The sequence below is a fragment of the Panthera tigris genome, chromosome B3, assembly GCF_018350195.1.
Source record: "Panthera tigris isolate Pti1 chromosome B3, P.tigris_Pti1_mat1.1, whole genome shotgun sequence".
In the NCBI taxonomy this organism is placed as follows: Eukaryota; Metazoa; Chordata; class Mammalia; order Carnivora; family Felidae; genus Panthera; species Panthera tigris.
In genome coordinates, this window is record NC_056665.1 from 102,900,403 (window position 1) to 102,921,519 (window position 21,117).

General features: G+C 39.6%; 1 protein-coding gene across 1 annotated transcript in view; it reads left to right on the forward strand.

Annotated features, from left to right (window-relative positions):
- Positions 1-21,117, forward strand: part of PELI2 (pellino E3 ubiquitin protein ligase family member 2) — a 195,672-nt gene that overhangs the window by 55,318 nt on the left and 119,237 nt on the right. Inside the window, exon 2 of the mRNA XM_042989775.1 lies at positions 61-190. Coding sequence (XP_042845709.1) covers positions 61-190 — 130 coding nt within the window. The remainder of the gene's footprint in view (positions 1-60; positions 191-21,117) is intronic.

Below are 21,117 nucleotides of genomic sequence, written 5' to 3' on the forward strand. Positions count from 1 at the left end.
CTTTATTCTTAAAATTTTTAAAATCTACAAGTAAATGAACTCTTTCATCTTTGTTTATAGGTACAATGGTGCTTTACCTAATGGAGACCGCGGCCGGAGGAAAAGCAGATTTGCTCTCTATAAGCGGCCAAAGGCTAATGGAGTCAAACCCAGCACGGTCCATGTGATATCCACGCCACAAGCGTCCAAGGTAGGTGGTTCCTACAGAATTGGGAAGGCCTTGGCAGATGGTGACTTTTGGTACTTCTTGTCGTCACTGCTGTTTTCTTTCAGTCTCTTTTCTCTGTGGGGCAGTTTCTCAGTCATTTAGGCCAGATAATTCTTTGTGGTTAAGGGCTGTCCTATATATTGTATGTTTAGCCACATCCCTGGCTTTGACCCACTGGATGCCAGTAGCACATCCCCACTCCCATCCCCTGTTAGGACAACCAAACAGGTCTCCAGACATTGCCACATGTCCCCTGAGTGGTGAGGTGGGCAGCCCCTCCCATCCCGCTACCCCCTGATGGATCACTGCTTGGGATATAGTGGAACCAACATACGTCACTTTAGAATAGTTGTATTGAAAGATAAATGATGTTCCTTAACTTAGTTTTTGTGTTAAGTCTTCGTGAACCTCACTAAGATTTGTCATTTTCCTTCTATTTTTTGAGCACTAGCTGTTTTTATACAATCTACATGTACCGGAATTTGGGTCATTATTAGAAAGATTGGAAGTAAACAGAGCTAAGTGCCATAGGACGTTTACTATATCTCTTCTCATAGCTTTGAAGTCTATAAAATGTTAATTTTTCTATGATTTTCTGATCTATAAATGGGGAGAAACCTGACTTTCCATTCTGGGTAATATATTCTACTTGTTTAGATAGGACAGTTTTTTCTTTTAATTCAATTATTTAATGTGTAATATAGTTTCTTTTTCTAGAAAAATTGGATTTACCTGAAATTTCTATATGGTGCATTGGCTAATACATATTTATCATAATGGGTTTGGACCATCTGGAATAAATACGACTTGATGCCATTTTTACTGAAAACCCGTGGGTCAGAGAGAATCGAAAAGCTTCGTGGAAGTATGTGTGGTTTTGATACTCAGTCTTAGAAACAGGTGACCTTTGTTAATGTTTTTTATTAAAAGACCTCCTGTTGCTGAAGGAGTTTCTGAAGCAGTGCCATGAAAAAAGTTTGCTAGAATGTACCAGTTAAGATTGTCTTGTATTAATGAGGGAATGGCTAGATCTGAAAATATGAAACAACTAGGAAAACAGGAAAGATAACTATTTAGCAGCCAAACTTGGCTAGAGAAGGGGAAATAAAGTAAGTTTTATGAAGGGAAGGACACTTGATAAGGAAAACAAAAGAAGTCAGATTTACAAAGATGCTGAGAAAAGGAGGAAGTGAAATAACAGAATCTTGGAAGGCTAATGAGTATGAGAAGTATTTGATAGTGCAAAAATATTTGGAGGATACCAAGACCAAAGTTTTTTTTCTAACTCATTTGTTTACATTCAAATTAGTCAACATACAGTAATAGTATTGGTTTCAGGAGTAGATTCAGTGATTCATCCCTTACATACAGTACCCAGTGCTCATCACAAGTGCCCTCCTTACTGCCCATTTAGGCCCATCCCCCTGCTTACCTCCCCTCCAGCAACCCTCAGTTTGTTCTTTGTGTTTCAGAGGAAAATAATATAAAAACAGGGAGGGAGGCAAACCATAAGAGACTGTTAAAGACAAAAGTTTTTAAGCCAAAAAAGTTCTGATATTATAGACCTGGTCCTTCCATTTGTCTGTGTGTTGATCTTCCTCTAGCTCAGTAACTTTACTTTCCTTAATCTTAGATTTTATATTGATACCATGGCTTTACATATTTAAGAAAATGTATAGAAATCTTTGATTACTCAGGCTTCATTTTTAAAAATTTTTTATTGTTTATTTTAGAGACAGAGACAGAGTGTGAGTGGGGGAGGGGCAGAGAGAGAGGGAGACACAGAATCTGAAACAGGCTCCAGGCTCTGAGCTGTCAGCACAGAGCCCAATGCGGGGCTCGAACCCATGAACCATGAGATCATGACCTGAGCCAAAGTCAGACGCTTAACCGACTGAGCCACCCAGGCGCCACCTCAGGCTTCATGTTATGATAGAATATGAAATATGGCTGGAATATGTAATAGATCTTCCAGTAGCTACTATCGGAAGATCACTGGCTTTTCCTTTATTCACTTCCTACCTCCATGTGCTCCAGTTTAACTTTTCATAAAGGTTTTACTTTTTATAACTGAATTTTACCCGAAGTTATTTAAATTCTGAATCTTTTGGTAGTTGTCTGTCTCAATCTGTGTTTATGGTCTACATTACTAGTAGTAAGAGGAAATTGGAACTTTGTCTTGTAACCTGGGAAAATCATACATTCTCAGAGCCTCTGTTTCCTCATATATAAAATGAATGAGTTGGCTATAGGCAGGAGCCATGCTGAATCAGACAAGATACTTCTGTTATAAGCAACAAATGATTGTGGCTTAAAAAAAAAAACAGCAAAACTGGAGAAATTATTAAAGATTAGGATAGGGACAGCTCTGCTGAGTATGAACAAGAGTTAATGCGGGTCTTGTTTAACGGGGGTTGTAAAGCGACTTGTCTCCAGCTACCTTCTGTCTCTTTTAGAGGTTTTTAATTGTCAGGAAAGGGAATCTGAGAGGCCTGGCCAGGGTCAGTCAGCTATGACTAAGGGAGATGAGTAGATCAGACACACTGAGCTGATCACCTAGCCCTTACTGCCTTTTGCTTATATGCATGTTACTCATCCTGGTATCTGTACAATGAGGGCCTCATGCAATGTATTCTGCCCTACCTGAGCCTAGCACCTTGCTCACAAATTCCTCACTCCTGTTCCCTCTCAAACTCTCATTTCTGGTCAGCTGTGCCTGCCTCTCCTCCCACCTGCTCTGCTGACCCCTAGACAAAGTTTCTTACATATTTAACCTTTGCTTCAAATGTTTCCCCTCCTGCCTCACCTTAACTGAATGCTGTTTTTTCACAGGTATGGCCTTTTTCCTTTCTTCCATCTCTCCAAGTTTATTGGACTCAAAATGATTTCCTTCTGTTTCCATTTCAGTATGTTCTTTTTTTTTTTTTTAATGTTTACTTATTTTTGGCAGAGTGAGAGACAGAGCACAAGTGGGGGATGGGCAGAGAGGGAAGGAGACACAGAATCCAAAGCAGGCTCCAGGCTCTGAGCTGTCAGCACAGAGCCCGATGCGGGGCTTGAACTCAGACTGCGAGATCATGACCTGAGCCGAAGTTGGACGCTCAACCGACTGACCCACCCAGGCGCCCCTAGTCTGTTCCTTAAGTCTACTTTGATGTAAGCTGCTGATTACCCTGCTTCCCCTGACCTCCCTGACCTGCAGTCCACTCTTCTGCATATTCCACTGACTTAGTACCTAGTCCCATCTGTTTCTCCCTGACCTTTGCTAAACCATGCATTGGCCTCCATGGGTCATAATATTTTACCTCTTCCAATTTGACCATCACTTGCACTTTTCCCACTGATATGGTGCACTTTGTAGTCCATTGTCACTTGAAGGTGACCATACCCTCCAGTTCATTCTACCTGTGAATAAATAGGCTTTCTTACCTGATCTCAAGACCTCTAGCCCTTTAGCCTGTCCTTACTCTTGTCAAGGTTGTTGGTCTACTTGGCTTTTCCAGTTATGTGTCAACTTTACCCTGGATTTCCTTTCTCAGGTACCTGCCGGTTAGCCCTCCTGGTGAGTCCTTGCCTCTGGGCCCTTCCCAGGCCCTCCTGTATTGTGTTTTCTTCCCTCTTGCTCACCCCATTTCCTGTCAGAATGCCAGGGTCTGTGGTAAACTTGACAAAAGCTGTTTGACCTGAATCAGTAGTGGTTTATCTGCCCTGAAATTTGATTGTGCAATACTGGCAGTGAAAGGGTCATCTTTGATTGGAGCTGTAAACAGGAGATCTTAAAGGGTAGGTGTGTTACCATTGTTAGTCAAGAGGCCAAGTGCTCACATTCCATGTTGTTTCTTCCTTCTGCCCCACAGCCCAGTGGAGTATCAGGATGTACCCTTTTGTTGATGGTAGTGGCTGCTGGAGAATGGGGTCTCCGTCTTCCATGCATGCCACAGTCCAAGCAAAGTCAGATCAGGATGGTAAATATGTGCTACTGTTGTGTAATCTCTGTGTAATCTCTATTTGTGTGCGTATTTGCTCTTGAAATAGTAATACTCCAAGATACTTCACCTAATATATAATGTGTTCAAAGAAAACCGAAAGTCTTGTTTTGCTTTTGGCATTTAGCAATTTATTTACTGTTCATTTATTCAAAAAATATTTATCTAGCACTTTTCTATGGCCAGGCATCATGCTAGGTATTGGATATACTGCAGTGTGCAAACCTTGTCTGCATGAAGTACATTGTCTAGTGAGGAGGCAGACACTAAGTTCTCATGTGAATACATGCTAACTGCATGTTGTGGGAAGTGCAGTGCAGTAAAAGACGATGGAGCTGTGAGGACAGTGGGCAGGGGGAGGGGGGGCAAGAGCTTGGATTGGGTAGACAGGGAAGGGCCTCTGAGGGCATGGCACCTGAGCTTGGAGGTGAGGGGTTAGGAGGAGTTAGCCAGGAGAGCAGAGAGATCTGGAACAGAGATTTGGGGTTTTTTGTTAAAGGAAACATTGAGGGGTGCCTGGGTGACTCAGTTGGTGAAGTATCCAACTCTTCATTTTGGCTCAGGTTCTCATGATCTCAGATCTCAGGTTCGTGAGTTCTAGCACCGTGTCAGGCTCTGCACTGACCATGTGGAGCCTGCTTGGGATTCTCTGTCTCCCTCCCTCTCTGCTGCCTCTCTCTCTCTCTCTCCCTCTCTCTCAATAAATAAACTTAACACCCTTCACTGTTTCCTCTTTTTTTTTTTTTTTTTTTAAGTTAGAGGACATGATATAATAGGACTAAGAATTTAAGTCCATTTTTGTTCATTTCCTTTTAAGGTTGTGGGACAACTGTTTTGCTCTTAATTAATCGGTAAATAGGGTCGTGATGGTGGTGACTATTTTGGTAGCAACATGGTTTAAATTTAGCAACATTACAGAGGAAAACTCGTCATCGTGGTTTTCCCTTCTAGGCTATGCTTTGTTGAAATCTCCTGTTTTGGGCATTTTTACTTCTTAAAAGTAACAGTATCATTTTGTTCCAGTTGGCATGTTTCAGAATGGAAAAATATCAAAGGTCTCCAAGTGACAGTGTTAAAGCAAGAAGAACTATTTCATGTGATTGTTGCGGCCAGGACTGTTCTTGGGTTGTTCACACTGCAGTGGCCCTCCTGGTTGATACTAACACTCTTCCGTATCCATGAATAATACAGTAGTAATATGAGAAGTGGTAATATAAATTGCAGTGTAACTCATTCGTTCAAGCTAATTTTGTAGGCTGTAGTGGGGTCTGCTCTTGAAATCCTGTCTGTACAGCCTGGGTCTTGGTGCCGTGGGTGGCATCTCTCTGCTGTGCAATTATTAGGAAGCCGCAGACATCTGTGCCATAGGAGTCATCTGTGTATCATTATCCTCAGACTATTTAATGCAGCTTTTAACTAGTGGGTTGTTTTTTTTACCTTTGTGTTCTTTCATTGTTAACGGACTATTCTTGAGTTTCGTGGCGTCTGGTGTTTTGATGTTTATAAGTTCAAGAATTTCATTTTATTGTACAGGAGCAACAAGGTGTGGGTAAGTTTTATCCTTCTAGATCACATCAACATGAACATTCTGAATCTGAAAAAAAAAACTAGTAATCCACTGCAGCCTAGAATATCTTTGTGTACTATACAGGAATATAAACCTAAAATAGTGTGTACTTACAGAAGGGAATACAGCTTAATTATTTTAACAAAATATAAATACAAGCAACCTGACCCTATACCTCAGTGAACTAGAAATGGAACAACAAGCTAAGCCCAAAGTCAGTAGAAGGGAAGAAATAGCCAAGATCAGAGCCAAAACAAATAGAAAAAAGACAAACGATCAACCAAACTAATAGCTAGTGTTTTGAAAAGATAAAGATAGATCTTTAGACTCCCCAAGAAATGATGACTCAAAATTAGGAAGACATTACAATTGCTACCCCAGAAATAAAAAGGATAATAAGAGATTAGCATGAACAAATATTTGCCAACAAATTGATCAACATAGGAGAAATGGATACATTCCTAGAAATACAGCCTGAGACAGAATCCTGAAGAAATAGAACATCTGGACAGGCCAGTTACTATTAAGGAGATTGTGGAGGGGTTTGATTGCTAATTGAAAGTAAAGACCAGATGACTTCACTGCTGAATTCTACCAAACATTTAAAGGGGACTTTATAACCATTCTTCTCAAATTCTTCCAAGAAATTGAGGGAATACTTTCAAACTCCCTTTTACAAGGCCAGCATTACCCTGATACCAAAACCAAAGACACTATAAGAGAAGAAAATTACACGGCAATATCCCTGATGAACACAGATGTAAAAATTCTCAAAATGTCAATGAATTCAGTACAGTAAAAAGATCATGCACCATGATCAAGTGGGATTTATTCCTGGGATGCAAGAATGAATGATTCAACTTTTGCAAATCAGCAAATAAACTACGTTAACAATAGGAAATTAAAGTTGCAGGATGATCTCAAAGATTAAGGGGAAAAAAACCAAAAAATCAACATCCATTTATGACTAAAAATGTGCAACAAATTGGCTACAGAGAAATGTACCTCAACATAATAAAGGTCACTTGTGGCAAGCCCACAGCTAATCTCATAGTCAACTGAAAAACTGAAAGCTTTTCCTCTAAGGTCAGGAGTAAGACAAGGATGCCCACTCAGGATCCTTTTATTGAATATCGTACTAGAAGTCCTAGGCAGAGCAATTAGGCAAGGAAAAGAAATAGTCTCCCAAACTGGGAAGGAAGAAGTAAAATGATCTATTTGCAGATGACATTATATATACATAGAAAACCCTGAAGACTACACCAAAAACTGTTAGAACGAAGATGAATCAGCAAAGTTGCGATATATAGAATCAATATACAAAAATCAGTAACAAATGCAGGTATCAAAACAATTTCATTTACAGTTGCATCAGGAAGAAAAAATAGGAATAGGTTTAACCAAGGAGGTGAAAGATGTGTTCACTGAAAACTATAAAATGTTGATGAAAGAAATTGAAGACACAAATGGAAAGAATAATTCTAACCCATGAGCATAAGCTAACATTGATGACCATACTAGCCAAAGCAGTACTATCCGAATTCCAACAGTAATTTTCAGAGAAGTAGAATAAACAATTTGTATGGAACCACACAAGACCCTGAATAGCCAAGGCAATCTTGAGGAGGAAGAACAAAGCTGGAGATATGCTTCCTGATTTCAAACCATATCACAAACCTTATAGTGATCAAAACAGGATGGTATTGCCATAAAAACATACATGTAGGTCAATGGAACAGAATAGAGTCCAGAAATAAACCTACACATATATGGTCTATTTGTGACAAAGGAGCCAAGAGTAATTAAAGGGGGAAAGCTGGTCTTTTCTATAAAATGTTTTGGAAAAACTGGACAGCCACGTGCGAAAGAATGAAACTGGTCCCCTATCATATATCCTACACAAAAATCAACTCAAAGTGGATTAAAGGCTTGAGTATAAGACTTAAAACCATAAAATCCTAGAGTAAAGTATAGGGAATAAGCTCCTTGACTTAGGTCTTGGCAATGATTTCTTGACACTAAAAGCAAAGGCAACAAAAGCAAAAATAAATGAGTGGCACTACACTATGCTAAAAGCCTCTGCACAGCAAAGGAAATGGTCAACAAAATGGAGAAGCAATCTCAAGAGTAGGAGAAAATATTTACAAATCCTGTATCTGATAAGGAGTTAATATCCAAAGTCTAACATCCAAAGGAACTCCTACAACTTGATAACAAAACAGACTGATTAAAAAAAAACGGGCACAGCATTTGAATAGACCTTTTTTCAGAGGAGACCTCCAAATGGCCAACAGCCACATGAAATGGTGCTCAAGGACACCAATGCTCAAGGAAATGCAAATCAAAACCACAATGAAACATCACCTTATGCCTGTTAAAATGGATATCCTAAAGATGAGAGGTAAGTGTTGGTGAAGATGTGAAGAAAAGGGAACCCTCACACACTGGGAATGTAAATTCCCCCATTGGTGGGAATGTAGATTGGTGTAGCCGCTGTGGAAAACAATATGGAAGTTTCTCATGTTAAAAATAGAATTACCATATGATCCAGCAATTCCACTTCTGGGTGTGTATCCAAAGGAAACGAAAACAGCGTTTCCAAGAGATACCTGCACCCTCGTGTTCATTGCAGCACTATTCACAATAGCCCAAATATGGGATCAGCCTAAGTGCCTGTCAGCAGTTCGAGTGGTTTGTAAAGATAAGGTACACAGTTGACCCTTGAACAACATGGCTGTTAGGAGTACTAACCACCCCCACCACCACCAACACAGTTGAAAACCTTCATATAACTTTTCACTCCTCCTAAATACTGATAGCCTACTGTTGACTGGAAGTCGTACCGATAACATAAACAGTCAATTAACAGCTAGGTTGTACGTTATATGTACTATATACTGTATTCTTAGAAGTAAACTGGAGAAAAGAAAACGTTAAGAAAATCCTAAGGAAGAGAAACTACATGTACAGGACTTTACCATATGAAAAAGAATCTCTGTAAGTGGAACCTCACAGTTCAAACCTGTGTTGAAGGGCCAACTGTATATGTATATACAATGTAATATCATTCAGCCATGAGAAAGGACATCCTGTATTTACGACAACATAGAATGACCTTGAGGACATCATGCTAAGTAAATAAGTCAGAGAGAAAGCTCAATACTACTGATCATATATATATAGATCTCAAATCTAAACACCTGAACTCATAGAAACAGACTGGAATGATGGGATCAGAGGCCAAGGGATTGAGGGTATGGGGAGATGCTTGTCAAAGTCTATGAACACTTACACACCTCCAGTTATAATTTGAATAAGGTTTGAGGATCTTAAGTATAGCATGATGATTATAGTTAATAAAACTGTTTTATAAACTTGAAAGCTGCTAAGAGTAGATCTTAACTGTTCTTACCACAAAAAAGAAATGGTAAGTATGTGACATGATGGAGGCATCAGCTAAGGATATGGTTGCATCATTTTGCAATATATAAGGGTATCAAATTCACGTATTGTATGCCTTAAACTTAATGTTATATGTCAAATGTATCTCAGAACTGGAAAAATATAAGCATAAGTTTCAAAGAAATGGAAATAACTTCAAAGAAATCAGAGTATTGTTAAAGGAAAGGAAAAAGTATTTGAGATACCAACAACATACTTCATAGTTTAAAATAATATTCTGATTTAGTGTTTGTTGAGACTTCAAAAAATAGCTCTTACCTGAATGTACCATGGCAGTTTAAAGTTATGGTCTTGATTCTTACAAAACATGAATTAGATGAGAACAGCTTCTTGTAAAACTCCTAAATCAGGGCAGTAAAATTCCAGTCATTATTGACAAGGCTCAAACTATTTCACATAGAAATGATTTAAAAATTTGCTTAAAATATGGTGTTCAAGACTTTGAAGATAGGTGATGACTTTTGATTTCATGGAGCTGGGAAGGAGCCAAGTCTGAAATATATTAAACTTTACTGTCATTCAAGAAACATGGTTTCAGTGAGATGGGCAGCTTGTGGCATTATTGACACAAAAGTCACTTTGGAAATCAAAGACCTGAATATTTGCTTTAATAGGAACTGTGGGATAGCATTTAGATGATTAAATACTTTAGAGATTTGGCTTTATTACATGGCATTCTAACCATTCTTATTTCTTTGGTTTTAGAAGAGAAAAAGTTTCAGTTATTAAAATGGATATTTTTACTTGACAAGTAGGTGATAGAATATATAAAACCAAATACAGAAGCCTGTGATAGAGAAGCAGAGAATATTAGAGAAACAAACTTAAAATCAAAAAATTCTAAGAGAAGAACTATTAAATTATCCAGGTTACATGAAAATACACTTACTTGATACATATGAAGAATATAATTAACAGTTATCTTTGGAGTTTGACCAACTGATGTTTTCAAAGCACATAGATTGAAGGTGAACAAAATTTTGTAAAATGAAGCTAAGTAATTGAATAGGACAGCCCAATAAGTGGTTTTCATGGTGTTGGTAATAATAGAAATAGTGAACATAAAAATTACAGTACTGGTTGGGGCACCTGGGTGGCTCGGTCAGTTAAGCATCAGACTTCGGCTCAGGTCATGATCTCACGGTTCGTGGGTTCAAGCCCCACATCAGGCTCTTTGCTGACAGCTCAGAACCTGGAGCCTGCCTCAGATTCTGTGTCCTCCTCTCTCTCTGCCCCACCCCTGCTTGTGCTCTGTCTCTCTCTGTCCTTCAAAAATGAATACACATTAAAAAAATAACACTTAAAAATTACAGTATTGGGGCTAGGAAAATATTGAGCTTAATTGATACTAGTTCAATAGAAGATATCTCTATATCAAGACTCTATTTACTTGTTGGCTTTCAATTAAATGGGGGACGTTATTGGAAGAGTTTAGTTCTATTGAATCCTAGCTCAGACATGGCTTAGTTGTGACAGTTATATCAAATAAAGGATCACACCAGTAATTTCTAACAATTAACAGATGACTTGGAAATACATTATTAGCATGGTTTGTTGAATGATTGGCACTCCAGCTTGCATCACTTGGGAACAGTTTTATACCATATATAGTTCATATTATTCAGACCATGGAATGTTTTAAAATTTTTGACTTACATACTTACTATAAATCCTATTGTTAAATATTATCACTCCTGACATGAATAATTTTTATACATATATCTAGGTGATTATCTCATGTGTTATATAGTTTGAGTTTTAACAGCAAGAATTGATCATTAACTGCTATATTTCTTTTAAATAAAATTTTTTAACGTTTATTTTTGAGAGGGAGAGAGACAGAGTGTGAGCAAGGGAGGGGCAGCGAGAGAGAGAGGGAGAGAGGGAGAGAGGGAGAGAGACGGAATCTGAAGCAGGCTCCAGGCTCGGAGCTGTCAGCCCAGAGCCTGATGCAGGGCTTGAACTCACAAACTGCAAGACCATGACCTGAGCTGAAGTCGGACCCTCAACTGACTGAGCCACCCAGGAGCCCCTTAACTGCTATATTTCTATAAATTTTGAGTAACCAATACTTCTATGGTTTTCTAAGCTTTTTGATGGTTTTGCCATTGCAATTTGGGAGCTGTTCTTTGCCCTTTTTGGGTTTAGCTTTGATTTCTGCACACAAAGTAAACAGTAGACTTTCTTATTTAAGTACATTTTCTTTCAAATCCCCTACATGTTGACATCTCTACTGCTGTGTTTAAACTAGACAGTTTGACCTGTGCTGGTTGAAGATCTGAAAGGGAATAATTATCACCATTTCTCCATTCCGATTTGTGTGAGAGGCTTTAAGGTGGGTTTTAAGATATTTTATGGTATTTTTAAAATTAAACTTTGAGGTGTGATTGATAGTGAATAATCCCAGAAAGTTGAAGTTGATTCAGAATATCACATTTTTCTTGGTTTCTGCTATTGTAGTTTGACACTAACATTTTTGTTTTCTCAAATCCTAACATACGTTTTCATCACTTCAAGCACTAACAACAAATGGGCTTTTTTGTGTCTGTTCAGAATCATCACAAGGTCATTGCTGCGGTCTTTTCTGTTCATGGCTATTTAGGCTAAATCTCCGCTGTGTGGTGTGGGCAGAATTACTTTTTTTTTTGCAAAAGATACATTTCTGTCTTCTATGTATTTATGATTTGGTTGGTAGAGAATGCTTCCTCCCCATCAAAGATGTCCATGCCTTGATGTCTGGGAGCTGAGAATGTGTTCTCTCACATGGCAAAGGGGACCTTGCAGATGGAATTGAAGTCTGGGAACTTAAAATAGGGGGGTTACGTTGGGCCTGCCCCACAGTCCAAGATAATCACAATAGTCCTTCAAGGTGGAAGACGAAGGTCAAAGACTGCCAGCAGTGTGCAGGAAGAAGGGGCTGGGGAGTTTGAAGCACAGGCAGGACTCCACATTCCTTTCTTTGAAGATGGGGGCAGGGCCTGTGAGCCAGGGAATGTGGGCCCCCCTCTAGAAGCTGAGAATAGCTCTGGTAGGAGCAGTTGGGAAATGGGGACCTCTGCCCTATAGTCCCATGGAACTCCATTCTGCTAACAGCCTGAAATGTCCCTGGAAACCATCTTCCCTAGAACCTCACCGAGGAACATAGCCCTAGTGGCCCCTTGAATTTTGGCCTCTCCAGGCTTGGGCAGAGAAACGAGGCAAGCCTCTAGACCAGCATGTCTGAGAAAACAAATCTGTGTTTGTAGCTTGTGGTAATTCGTTACAGCAGTGTGAGAAAACTTACAATACCCTTGTGGGAAATTAAATTTTTTTAAGTTTTATCTAGTTTTGAGAAAGAGCACGAGCAGGGGACGGGCAGACAGGTGGAGACAGAATCCGAAGCAGGCTCCAGGCTCTAAGCACAGAGCCGGATGCGGGGCTCGAACTCAGGAACCAAACCGTGAGATCATGACCTGAGCCAAAGTGGGACACTTAACCAGCTGAGCCATCCAGGCGCCCCCATTGTGGGAAATTAAATACAGAGTATCTTGTTTTACTGAGCAGCCCTTGACTTTGTACTGGGGGGAAAGAAAGGCTGGGGAGCCATCAGGGAACTGGGGCGGAAAAGAGGTTTTGTTTTCTTTTCTTTCTTCAGTTCTCTTGGATCCAGAGTGTTGGAGCGGTTTGTTGGAAAGCTTGACTTCACCCAATAACTTAATTATCAGTGTAATTATCTGCTTTACTGATCCATAATAATTTTACTATTGACTTGATTCATGTATTAGAAAAATCAGATTTGTGTTGTCCTTAAAGCACATGTTTATTAAATAGTTGCTTTTAACATGTCAGTGTGGGAGAATACTTGCATTCGTCCTTCCAATTATGCCTTTACTCAGACTTACTGGAATTATGACTGATTCAGGCACTTATACCCATCCTGTCTTTCCATGGAGGGAGAGAATCTTTTGCTGTAACTTTTCTTTTTAAAAACATGGAAAGTGAACGTTGGAAAGACCCTTATGCCCTCTGACTCCATTTTACACAGGAGGGACTTGAAGTGCAGAGAAGCCCAGTAAAAGTGGCCTCAGGTCACGAAGCCAGCTGTGGTGCCCAGGATCCGGGATAAGGAGTGTGTTGCTGCAGGTAGCAGGTGGAGAGTGATCTGAAGGACAGGAACCAAGCCCCTGAGTCTCTCACCTCCTGGGAGTGTGGCTTGGAAAATCTCGTTTATTTCTGAACTAGGAATGCTGCAATGAATGCTATATTTATTAATAAAAGTGGAAGTTGCTTTGTCAACTCAAGGATTACTGGCACTGTTAGGATAATCTGTCCAGTCTGGAATCCAGTTCTCTGCAGAGAGAGCCCTCTCTACAAAAGGCACAATGATGAAGGCTTGCGTTTAGTAGCTGGTTGGTTTGAAGTGGTACTTAGAATGGCAAGTAGCATAAGGTACATCAAAGTAAATTCTGTGTAGCTGGAAAGAAGTCCTAACCTTTGGAGGGAGGGTCACAGAGGTATCATTGAGTGACTTCAATTTGCTGGTGGCCTCTTCTGTTACGTCTTTGCCTTTCACGTTAAAGTGTGCTGTTGACCTTCTCTTTTTTCTTCTTTTTGTGAAAAGTATGTCAGCCTCTTTGAAGTGCTATGTTGCTGACTAATTCACAGAGAAACCTCCTTACAAGTTCTTTATTGATCACATGCATGTCACAGGCGTGAATAAGCTTCAGGAAGCTTTGGTTTTGTCTTACTGAAGTTGAGTTAATGGGAGCTTGTTGGAGCCTGGGCACAGGTGCTCTCTGATGGATAAGTGTGTTCTTGCTTTGCTCTTTCTCCTTATTCTGCCTCCAGGTGAGCCCTCAGGACCAGCTCTGTCTTCTCTGTGTTCTAGCCTGGCATTCAAGTTAAATTCCCCAGGTGGCCATGTTTTCCTTGCCCCCCACGCCTTTGACGTTCTCATTTCCTAGAATGTGCTCCGGCCTTCAATACTAACATAGACTCCCACCATCCTCTAGAACATGGCCCACGTGTCCTTTCCACTAGGAACTCTGACACTCCTAGTCTCAGTGAAAAGCCCTTTTGTGAACTCTTGAAGTTCAAAAGCGTGAACGTGTGTGTGTGTGTGTGTGTGTGTGTGTATCTCAGTGCTCTGAGCTGTATTAGAGTTGTCTGTGTCTTGTCATGCTGGGAAACAAGTCCCTTGAAGACAGGGGTGGTCTTTCTTGTCTGTATTCCCAGCGCCCAGCACAGGTTGTTGAATGAGTAGCTAGGTGCTGTGGCCTGCCTTGGGCAGGGGTAGGTGGGACAGCTGGTTGTTGTAATGGGTCAATAACTAATGTGTTGGTATTCTGCAAACCCACAGGCACATGCATGGGTTAGTTTATATTTCAGGCACATTTGGTAAATTGAAAATTCTGTTTCTGTATCTTCTTCATTACAAATAATGTGATAATTTCCTCTGTACAGAAGCTCATGTTAATTTCTCATCTTCTTCCTTTCAATCTCAGGAATCCCATATTTGAGACTTTTAGGAAGAAATTGTTAAGTTTTATAAAATATGAAAACACGAATAGAATGAAAAGTGTGGGCTTTGAGGTTTAGGCTTCCTGAATTCCTAGTTGGCCCCATTTACTACCTATAGACTCACTTGGGCAAAACCGTTTTCTGTGGTTCACTCTCCAGTTTTTTAGAAGAACAGATTTGTGTCAGTCAATATAGGCCAGGCTATCCTGTAAAGCCAACTCCCGAATCTCTGTAGGTTTATGGAAGCACAGCATACTTATTATTAATTCATCCTGTCCATTGTGGATTAGCACAGAGGCAGTGTTCACCATGGGAAATCAGGGATCCAGACAGAGGGTGCATCTTGACTTCCGTTTCAAAGATTGTAGAGGGAGGTAAGAGAATATAGCTCTTAAAACTTCCAGCTGGAAGTGACCTACTTGGATTTCTCTGGCTAAAGCATGTCTCATAGCAGACTGAGTCCAAAGGTTGGGACGCATAATCCTTCGGCAGGGAGAGGCATCACATATTTGCAAATGGTAGTGCATTCTGCCTCCAGGCAGTGGTTCATGAAGGGAAATACTTGGAACGTATCACATACAGCTAGTACATGGTAGCGATTGATTAATGTGAACTCATATTAGTGATTGGTTTCTCTAGAAAGTATTAATTATCTGTTATAAGAAGATATAAATGGGCTTAGGATATGATGAAACCTAGCATCTAAGTTATTGGCAGTTTGATTATATAAAAAAAACCTTTTATTTAAAATGTACTGACAGATTAAAAATTAAAACTTCAGCTTCATGATTTGAATATAGGTTTTCTCTGTAAACTTTGTCGCTTTCTCTAGATCACAGCAACAAAGGCTTAATGAATAATAGTTTTTGAATTATCAACCCCACTAACTTTGAAAATCAGTGTATTTCCTTACTGGAAAATGTACTTAACAATTAGAACACTTTGATAAGCCATTCTTTTGTGAAAAATGTATCTGGCCTGAATCTGTTTTGGTTCCTCATGCAATCTTCAGACTGCCAACATTGATTTCATTCCTTGCTTTTCAAACAAAGGAGTAGTTCTGTATTTTTTCAAAATAGAGTTAAACCTTTGTTTCCTGTGGATAGTTGAGATTTGGAAACCCCTTTTAGATCTTTCCATATTACCTGGTTGACATGAACATGAATATCAGGGTTTTTTTCCCCCCCACTTAAAAAATTATCTTACTCTGCAATCTAGTATCCTAAATCTAAGAATACTATTTTTAAATTTCTAAATACCATCGATATGTATGTTTAATGAGCAAGGTGGAACCGATGTTAAATTGGTTCCCGTAAAATGCAGAAGAATGGAAGTTGTGGTAAACAGATCTTACCTAGCTTTTTGTTTTTAAGAAGACTTTCTTTAGGGTACACCCATCGTAAGTGTAGAGTTGGATGGATTTTCATAGAGTGAACACACCCATTTAAACCGTGCCCAGATCAAGAAATGGCACCATCAGTGCCCAGAAGAGGTGCCCCTCCCCTTGCTCGCTCTCCTAGCCCACACCAGCTACCTGCCATTACAACCTAACACCATAGACTGATTTCTGTTGTTGTACTTTATATAAATTGGATCTGTAGTGTGCATATTTTTTATTTCTTTCATTAGCATTGTGTTTGTGAGTGAAATATCCCACATTGGGTAGGTTTGTTTCTTGGTGTATAGTATTCTGTTGTATAAATATTCATTCTCTTATTCAATATGCATTACAGTATTAATCACACAAAAATCTGAGTTTTTGTAAATTATCAAACATTTTTTTAAGTTAACTGTTTCACTTTTTTTAATGTTTATTTTTGAGAGAGGGAGACAGAGAGTGAGTGGGGAAGGTACAGAGAGAGATGGAGACAAGGAATTGGTAGCGGGCTCCAGGCTCCAAGCTGTCAGCACTGAGCCTGATGTGGGGCTCGAACTCCCGAGCCGTGAGATCATGACCTGAGCCGAAGTCCAACGCTCAACCCACTGAGCCACACAGGCAACCCACGATTTCAGTTTCAGATATGAAGTCAAAATAAGCACAATAGCTACCAACATCCACATTTATAGCTTGCAGCAGTCGAAAATGTAGCTACCTGTTACACAAAAAATGTATTCTCACTTTGAAAATTGATTAGCCTGCTACAACAGTAATGATCTCACAGAATTGAATGTCTGGGGGGAGAACTAATTTTATACTAACCTTTGAATGTTACATGCGATGTGTTGTTTTCCTCTCCTAATAAAACATATACCTGCATTTCAGCTAGGGGCCTGCATACCAAATTTTTCTCAGCTTTCACTTTTGTGAACACCCAGGAGGACCTTCTTTCTGCCTCTGCCCCCTTCCACGCCTGGGAGATTAGACAACATGAATTCCTCTTGAAGCCACTATAACTTTGAAAATTTGGCAACCCACGCTAATTCTGAGAATAGTTTGACTTCAGCTGTGATACAAGATCAGGGTTTGGTGGGTTTGTTTGTTTGTTTGTTTGTTTTTTTAAGAAGTTTTAACTCTGGTTGCTCTTTCCTCTTTCTTTTAAAAGAATATAGCCTCTTTATTTTTGTTTAATGAGAAAGTGTTTTTGTTTTGAAATATTGAACAAAGATAATTTTAATACCAATTTATTAAATTTTCTTCCACTCAGTCCTTTATTATGGTGATGTATTTCTAGTTTTGTGTGTTTTTTGTTCTTTTAAAAAATTCTATAACCGTGAAAGGGAGTTTTACTTTGTGTATACATCAGAACAGCAAGATGAATTTAATTTTTTGATTCTAAATCAATTCAGTAGCTGTAAGTTGGTGTTGTTGGAGACATTTTTTTTTTTTTATTGAAGTATGCTTACACAATGTCATTAGTTTCAGGCGTGCAACATAGTAATTGGACAAGTTTACGCATTATGCTATGCTCACAGCAAGTATAGCTGCCATCTGCCCCATTATATCACTATTACAATATCATTGACTGTGTTTCCTGCACTCTACCTTTTATTCCCATGACTTATCCCCTGCCACTCCGCTTCACTCATTTTTGCCCATTCCCCAACCCCTCCTCTCTGGCAGCCATCAGTGCTCCGTATTTATGGGTCTGTTTCTGCTTTTTGTTTGTTTTTTTAGATTTCCCATATAAGTGAAATCATGTGATTTGTCTTTCTTTTTTCACTTGGCATAATACCCTCTAGGTCCATTCATACTGTCACAAATGGCAAGATCTCGTTCTTATGACTGAGTATTAGTCCTGTGTGTGTGTGTGTGTGTGTGTGTGTGTGTGTACACACACACAACATGTTCTTTATCCATTCATCTATCAACAGACACTTGGGTTGCTTCTGTATCTTGGCCTTTGTAAATAATGCTGCAATAAACATAGGGACACATATATCTCTTTGAATTAGTGTTCTTGTTTTCTTCAGGTAAATGCCCAGTAGTAGAATTACTAGATCATATGGTAATTATGTTAATTTTTTTGAGGAACCTCCACACTGTTTTCAGCAGTGGCTGCAATGATTTGCACTCCCACCAACAGTGCACGAAGGTTCCATTTTTCTCCACAACATTGCCAACACTTGGTTCTTGTGTTTTTGATTTTAGCCATTCTGACAGGTATGAGGTGATAGCTCATTGGGTTTTGCTTTGCATCTCCTTAGTGATGTTGAACATCTTTTCATGTGCCTGTTTGCCATCTGTATGTCTTCTTTGGAAAAAATGTCTGTTCAGGTCCTCTGCCCATTTTTTAATCAGATTGTGTTTTTGGTGTGGAGTTGTACAAGTTCTTTATATATTTTGGGTATGAACCCCTTATTGGATATATCATTTGCAAATGTCTTCTCCCATTCAGTAGGTTGCCTTTTTGTTTTGTTGATGGTTTCCTTTGCTGTACAAAGCTGTGTGTGTGTGTGTGGTCCCAATGGTTTATTTTTAATGCTGTTTCCTTTGCTTTAAGGAGGCCTATTTAGACAAATGTTGCTAAGGCCAGTGTTAAAGATTACTGCCTATGTTTTCTTCTAGGAGTTTTATGGTTTCATGTCTTAAATTTAGGTCTTTAATTCATTCTGAGTTTATTGTATATTGTATGAGAAAGTGGTTCAATTTTTTTTTTTTGCATGTTGCTTTCTGATTTTCCCACCACCATTTGTTAAAGAGATGGTCTTTTCCTCACTGTATTCTTGCCTCCTTTGTCATAGATCAATTGACCATATAAGCCTCGGTTTATTTCTGATCTGTCTGTTCTGTTCTGTTGACCTGAGGGTCTATTGTTTGTGCCAGTCACCATACTGTTTTGGTTACTACAACTTTGTAGTATATCTGAAAACCTGAGATGGTATCTCCAGCTTTGTTCTTCAGATTGCTTTGATTATTTGGGGTCTTCTGTGCCTCCATAAAAACTTTAGTATTCTAGTTCTGTGAAAAATGTGGGTACTTTGACAGGGATTGCATTGAATCTGTAGGTTGTTTTGGGGAGTGCGGACATTTTAACAATATTCTCAAAATCTGTGAGCACAGAATATCTTCAGTTTCTTTCATGAGTGTTTTATTTTGATTTTTGAAGTTTATTTGTTTATTTTGAGAGAGATGAGACAGCGCAATTGGAGGAAGGGCAGAGACAGGGGCAGAGAGAGGATCCCAAGCAGGCTCCATGCTGCTGGTGTAGAACCCAACGCAGGGCTTGAACCCATGAAACCATGAGATCATGACCTCAGGTTTGGCCTGAGCCAAAACCAAGAATCAGATGCTTAACTGACTGAGCCACCCAGGTGCCCATCTTTCATCAGTGTTTTATAGTTTTCAGAGTACAGGTCTTTTACCTCTTTGGCTGAATTTACTCCTAGGTGTTCTTTTGTCACAATTATAAATGGAGTTAATTTTTCTGTTAGCTATTTCATTATTAGTGTGTAGAAACACAAGCAATTTCTGTATTTCTTGTCCTTTATCATTCTTTACACTGAGTCAAATGAAACAGTGGTAAAAGGGAAAAAGATTAAGAAGTTTATGAACACTATTTAGGTTGGGGTTTCTTGACCTCAGCACTATTGGCAGTTTGGACAGATTATTCTTTGTTGTGAGGCAATGTTGTATGTTGTGTTGAGCAGCCTCCTTGGCCTCTAGCCATGTGGTACCAAAAGGCCCCCCCTACTCCCAGTTGTGACAACCAGAACTGTCTTCAGACACTGATGAATGTTCTTTTGGAGGGAGGAATGACCCTGGTGAGGACCATTGATCTAGACTCCTAAGTCTAGCCAGTATATCACCTGCTTCGGAGTGCAAGCTCTGGCATTAGAGTCCCGGGGTTGATATCCCAGCTTTTGGCCAAGTAACAATGACACCGCCTCTCCGTTTTCTCATCTCTCAAGTGACGGAAAAGAACATTCAAATCCTAGGTTGGAATGTGTTAATACACGTAAGGTTTTTAGCTTTTAGAATGGTGCCTGGCCTGCTGGAAATGCTCAGTAAAGGTTAACCACGAGTATTGTTACCGCTTATAAGAATACTGGGTATCGTATTTCCTTTCCTTCCTCCTCCCACTTACTTTTTCACTGTGTCACAGAATGGAGACCTAAGGGGCAAGTGATAATCGAGACAGGGTTTCAGCAAATTAATCTCCTTTTTAAAAGCTGTATTGCTGTGTGCTTTGGCTGGCAGGCAGTGTGGCAGCGAATTGATATCACTCTCCTGACCGGCTTCCTTTCCTTCGGTGATTGTGTGCTGCTTAGCAGAGACCATTGCTTGAACTCGGGTTTTGTGGAGAGTGAGGGCAATGCTTTGCACACGGATGGTCTTTGGCCTGTATTAAGAAGGGCTGCTCTCAGTTCCCGTCTCAGTCCCAAGCCTCTCTCTTCCTCAGGTTGGAGGCACATTAAGACCTTCTGTCCCCAGACTGGGATGGAATGTGGTGAGAAGGCTTCCAGGCAGCAGTATGGGCTGGAAGGAATGAGGATTTTTCTGTTACCCCAGTCAGTTGAAGCTCCCTCTATCTTGAATTTCACCCTTTAATCTGACAAGGACAAATTCATTTTTGCCAAAGCCTTGATTGTGGCAGTGGCTGCTAATTCATAGAAATAAAAAAAACAAACAAAAAAGGCAGTGTGTGGGGGAGGTTGGGCGGGGGCTTGGTTGGGGGAAAAGGATCAGCAGAGATTTTTGTGCAGGAAAAAAATTTTCTCTACAGTCTGAGAATGAAAAAAGATGGAGTTGCAAACAAATAGGCAGGTAGTCATACTTACCAGAGGGACTTGAAACAACTTAAATGCACAAAATAGCTCCTCTGATGATACGTGCGATTGAATTGTACTGCTTATAGGTTTTAAAAAATCCATTAGTTAGTCCCAAAAATGTTAATGATAAATATTCTTTTAGTATCTTATTGATCTGAGTCTTAAAACACACTTGATAAAGAGTG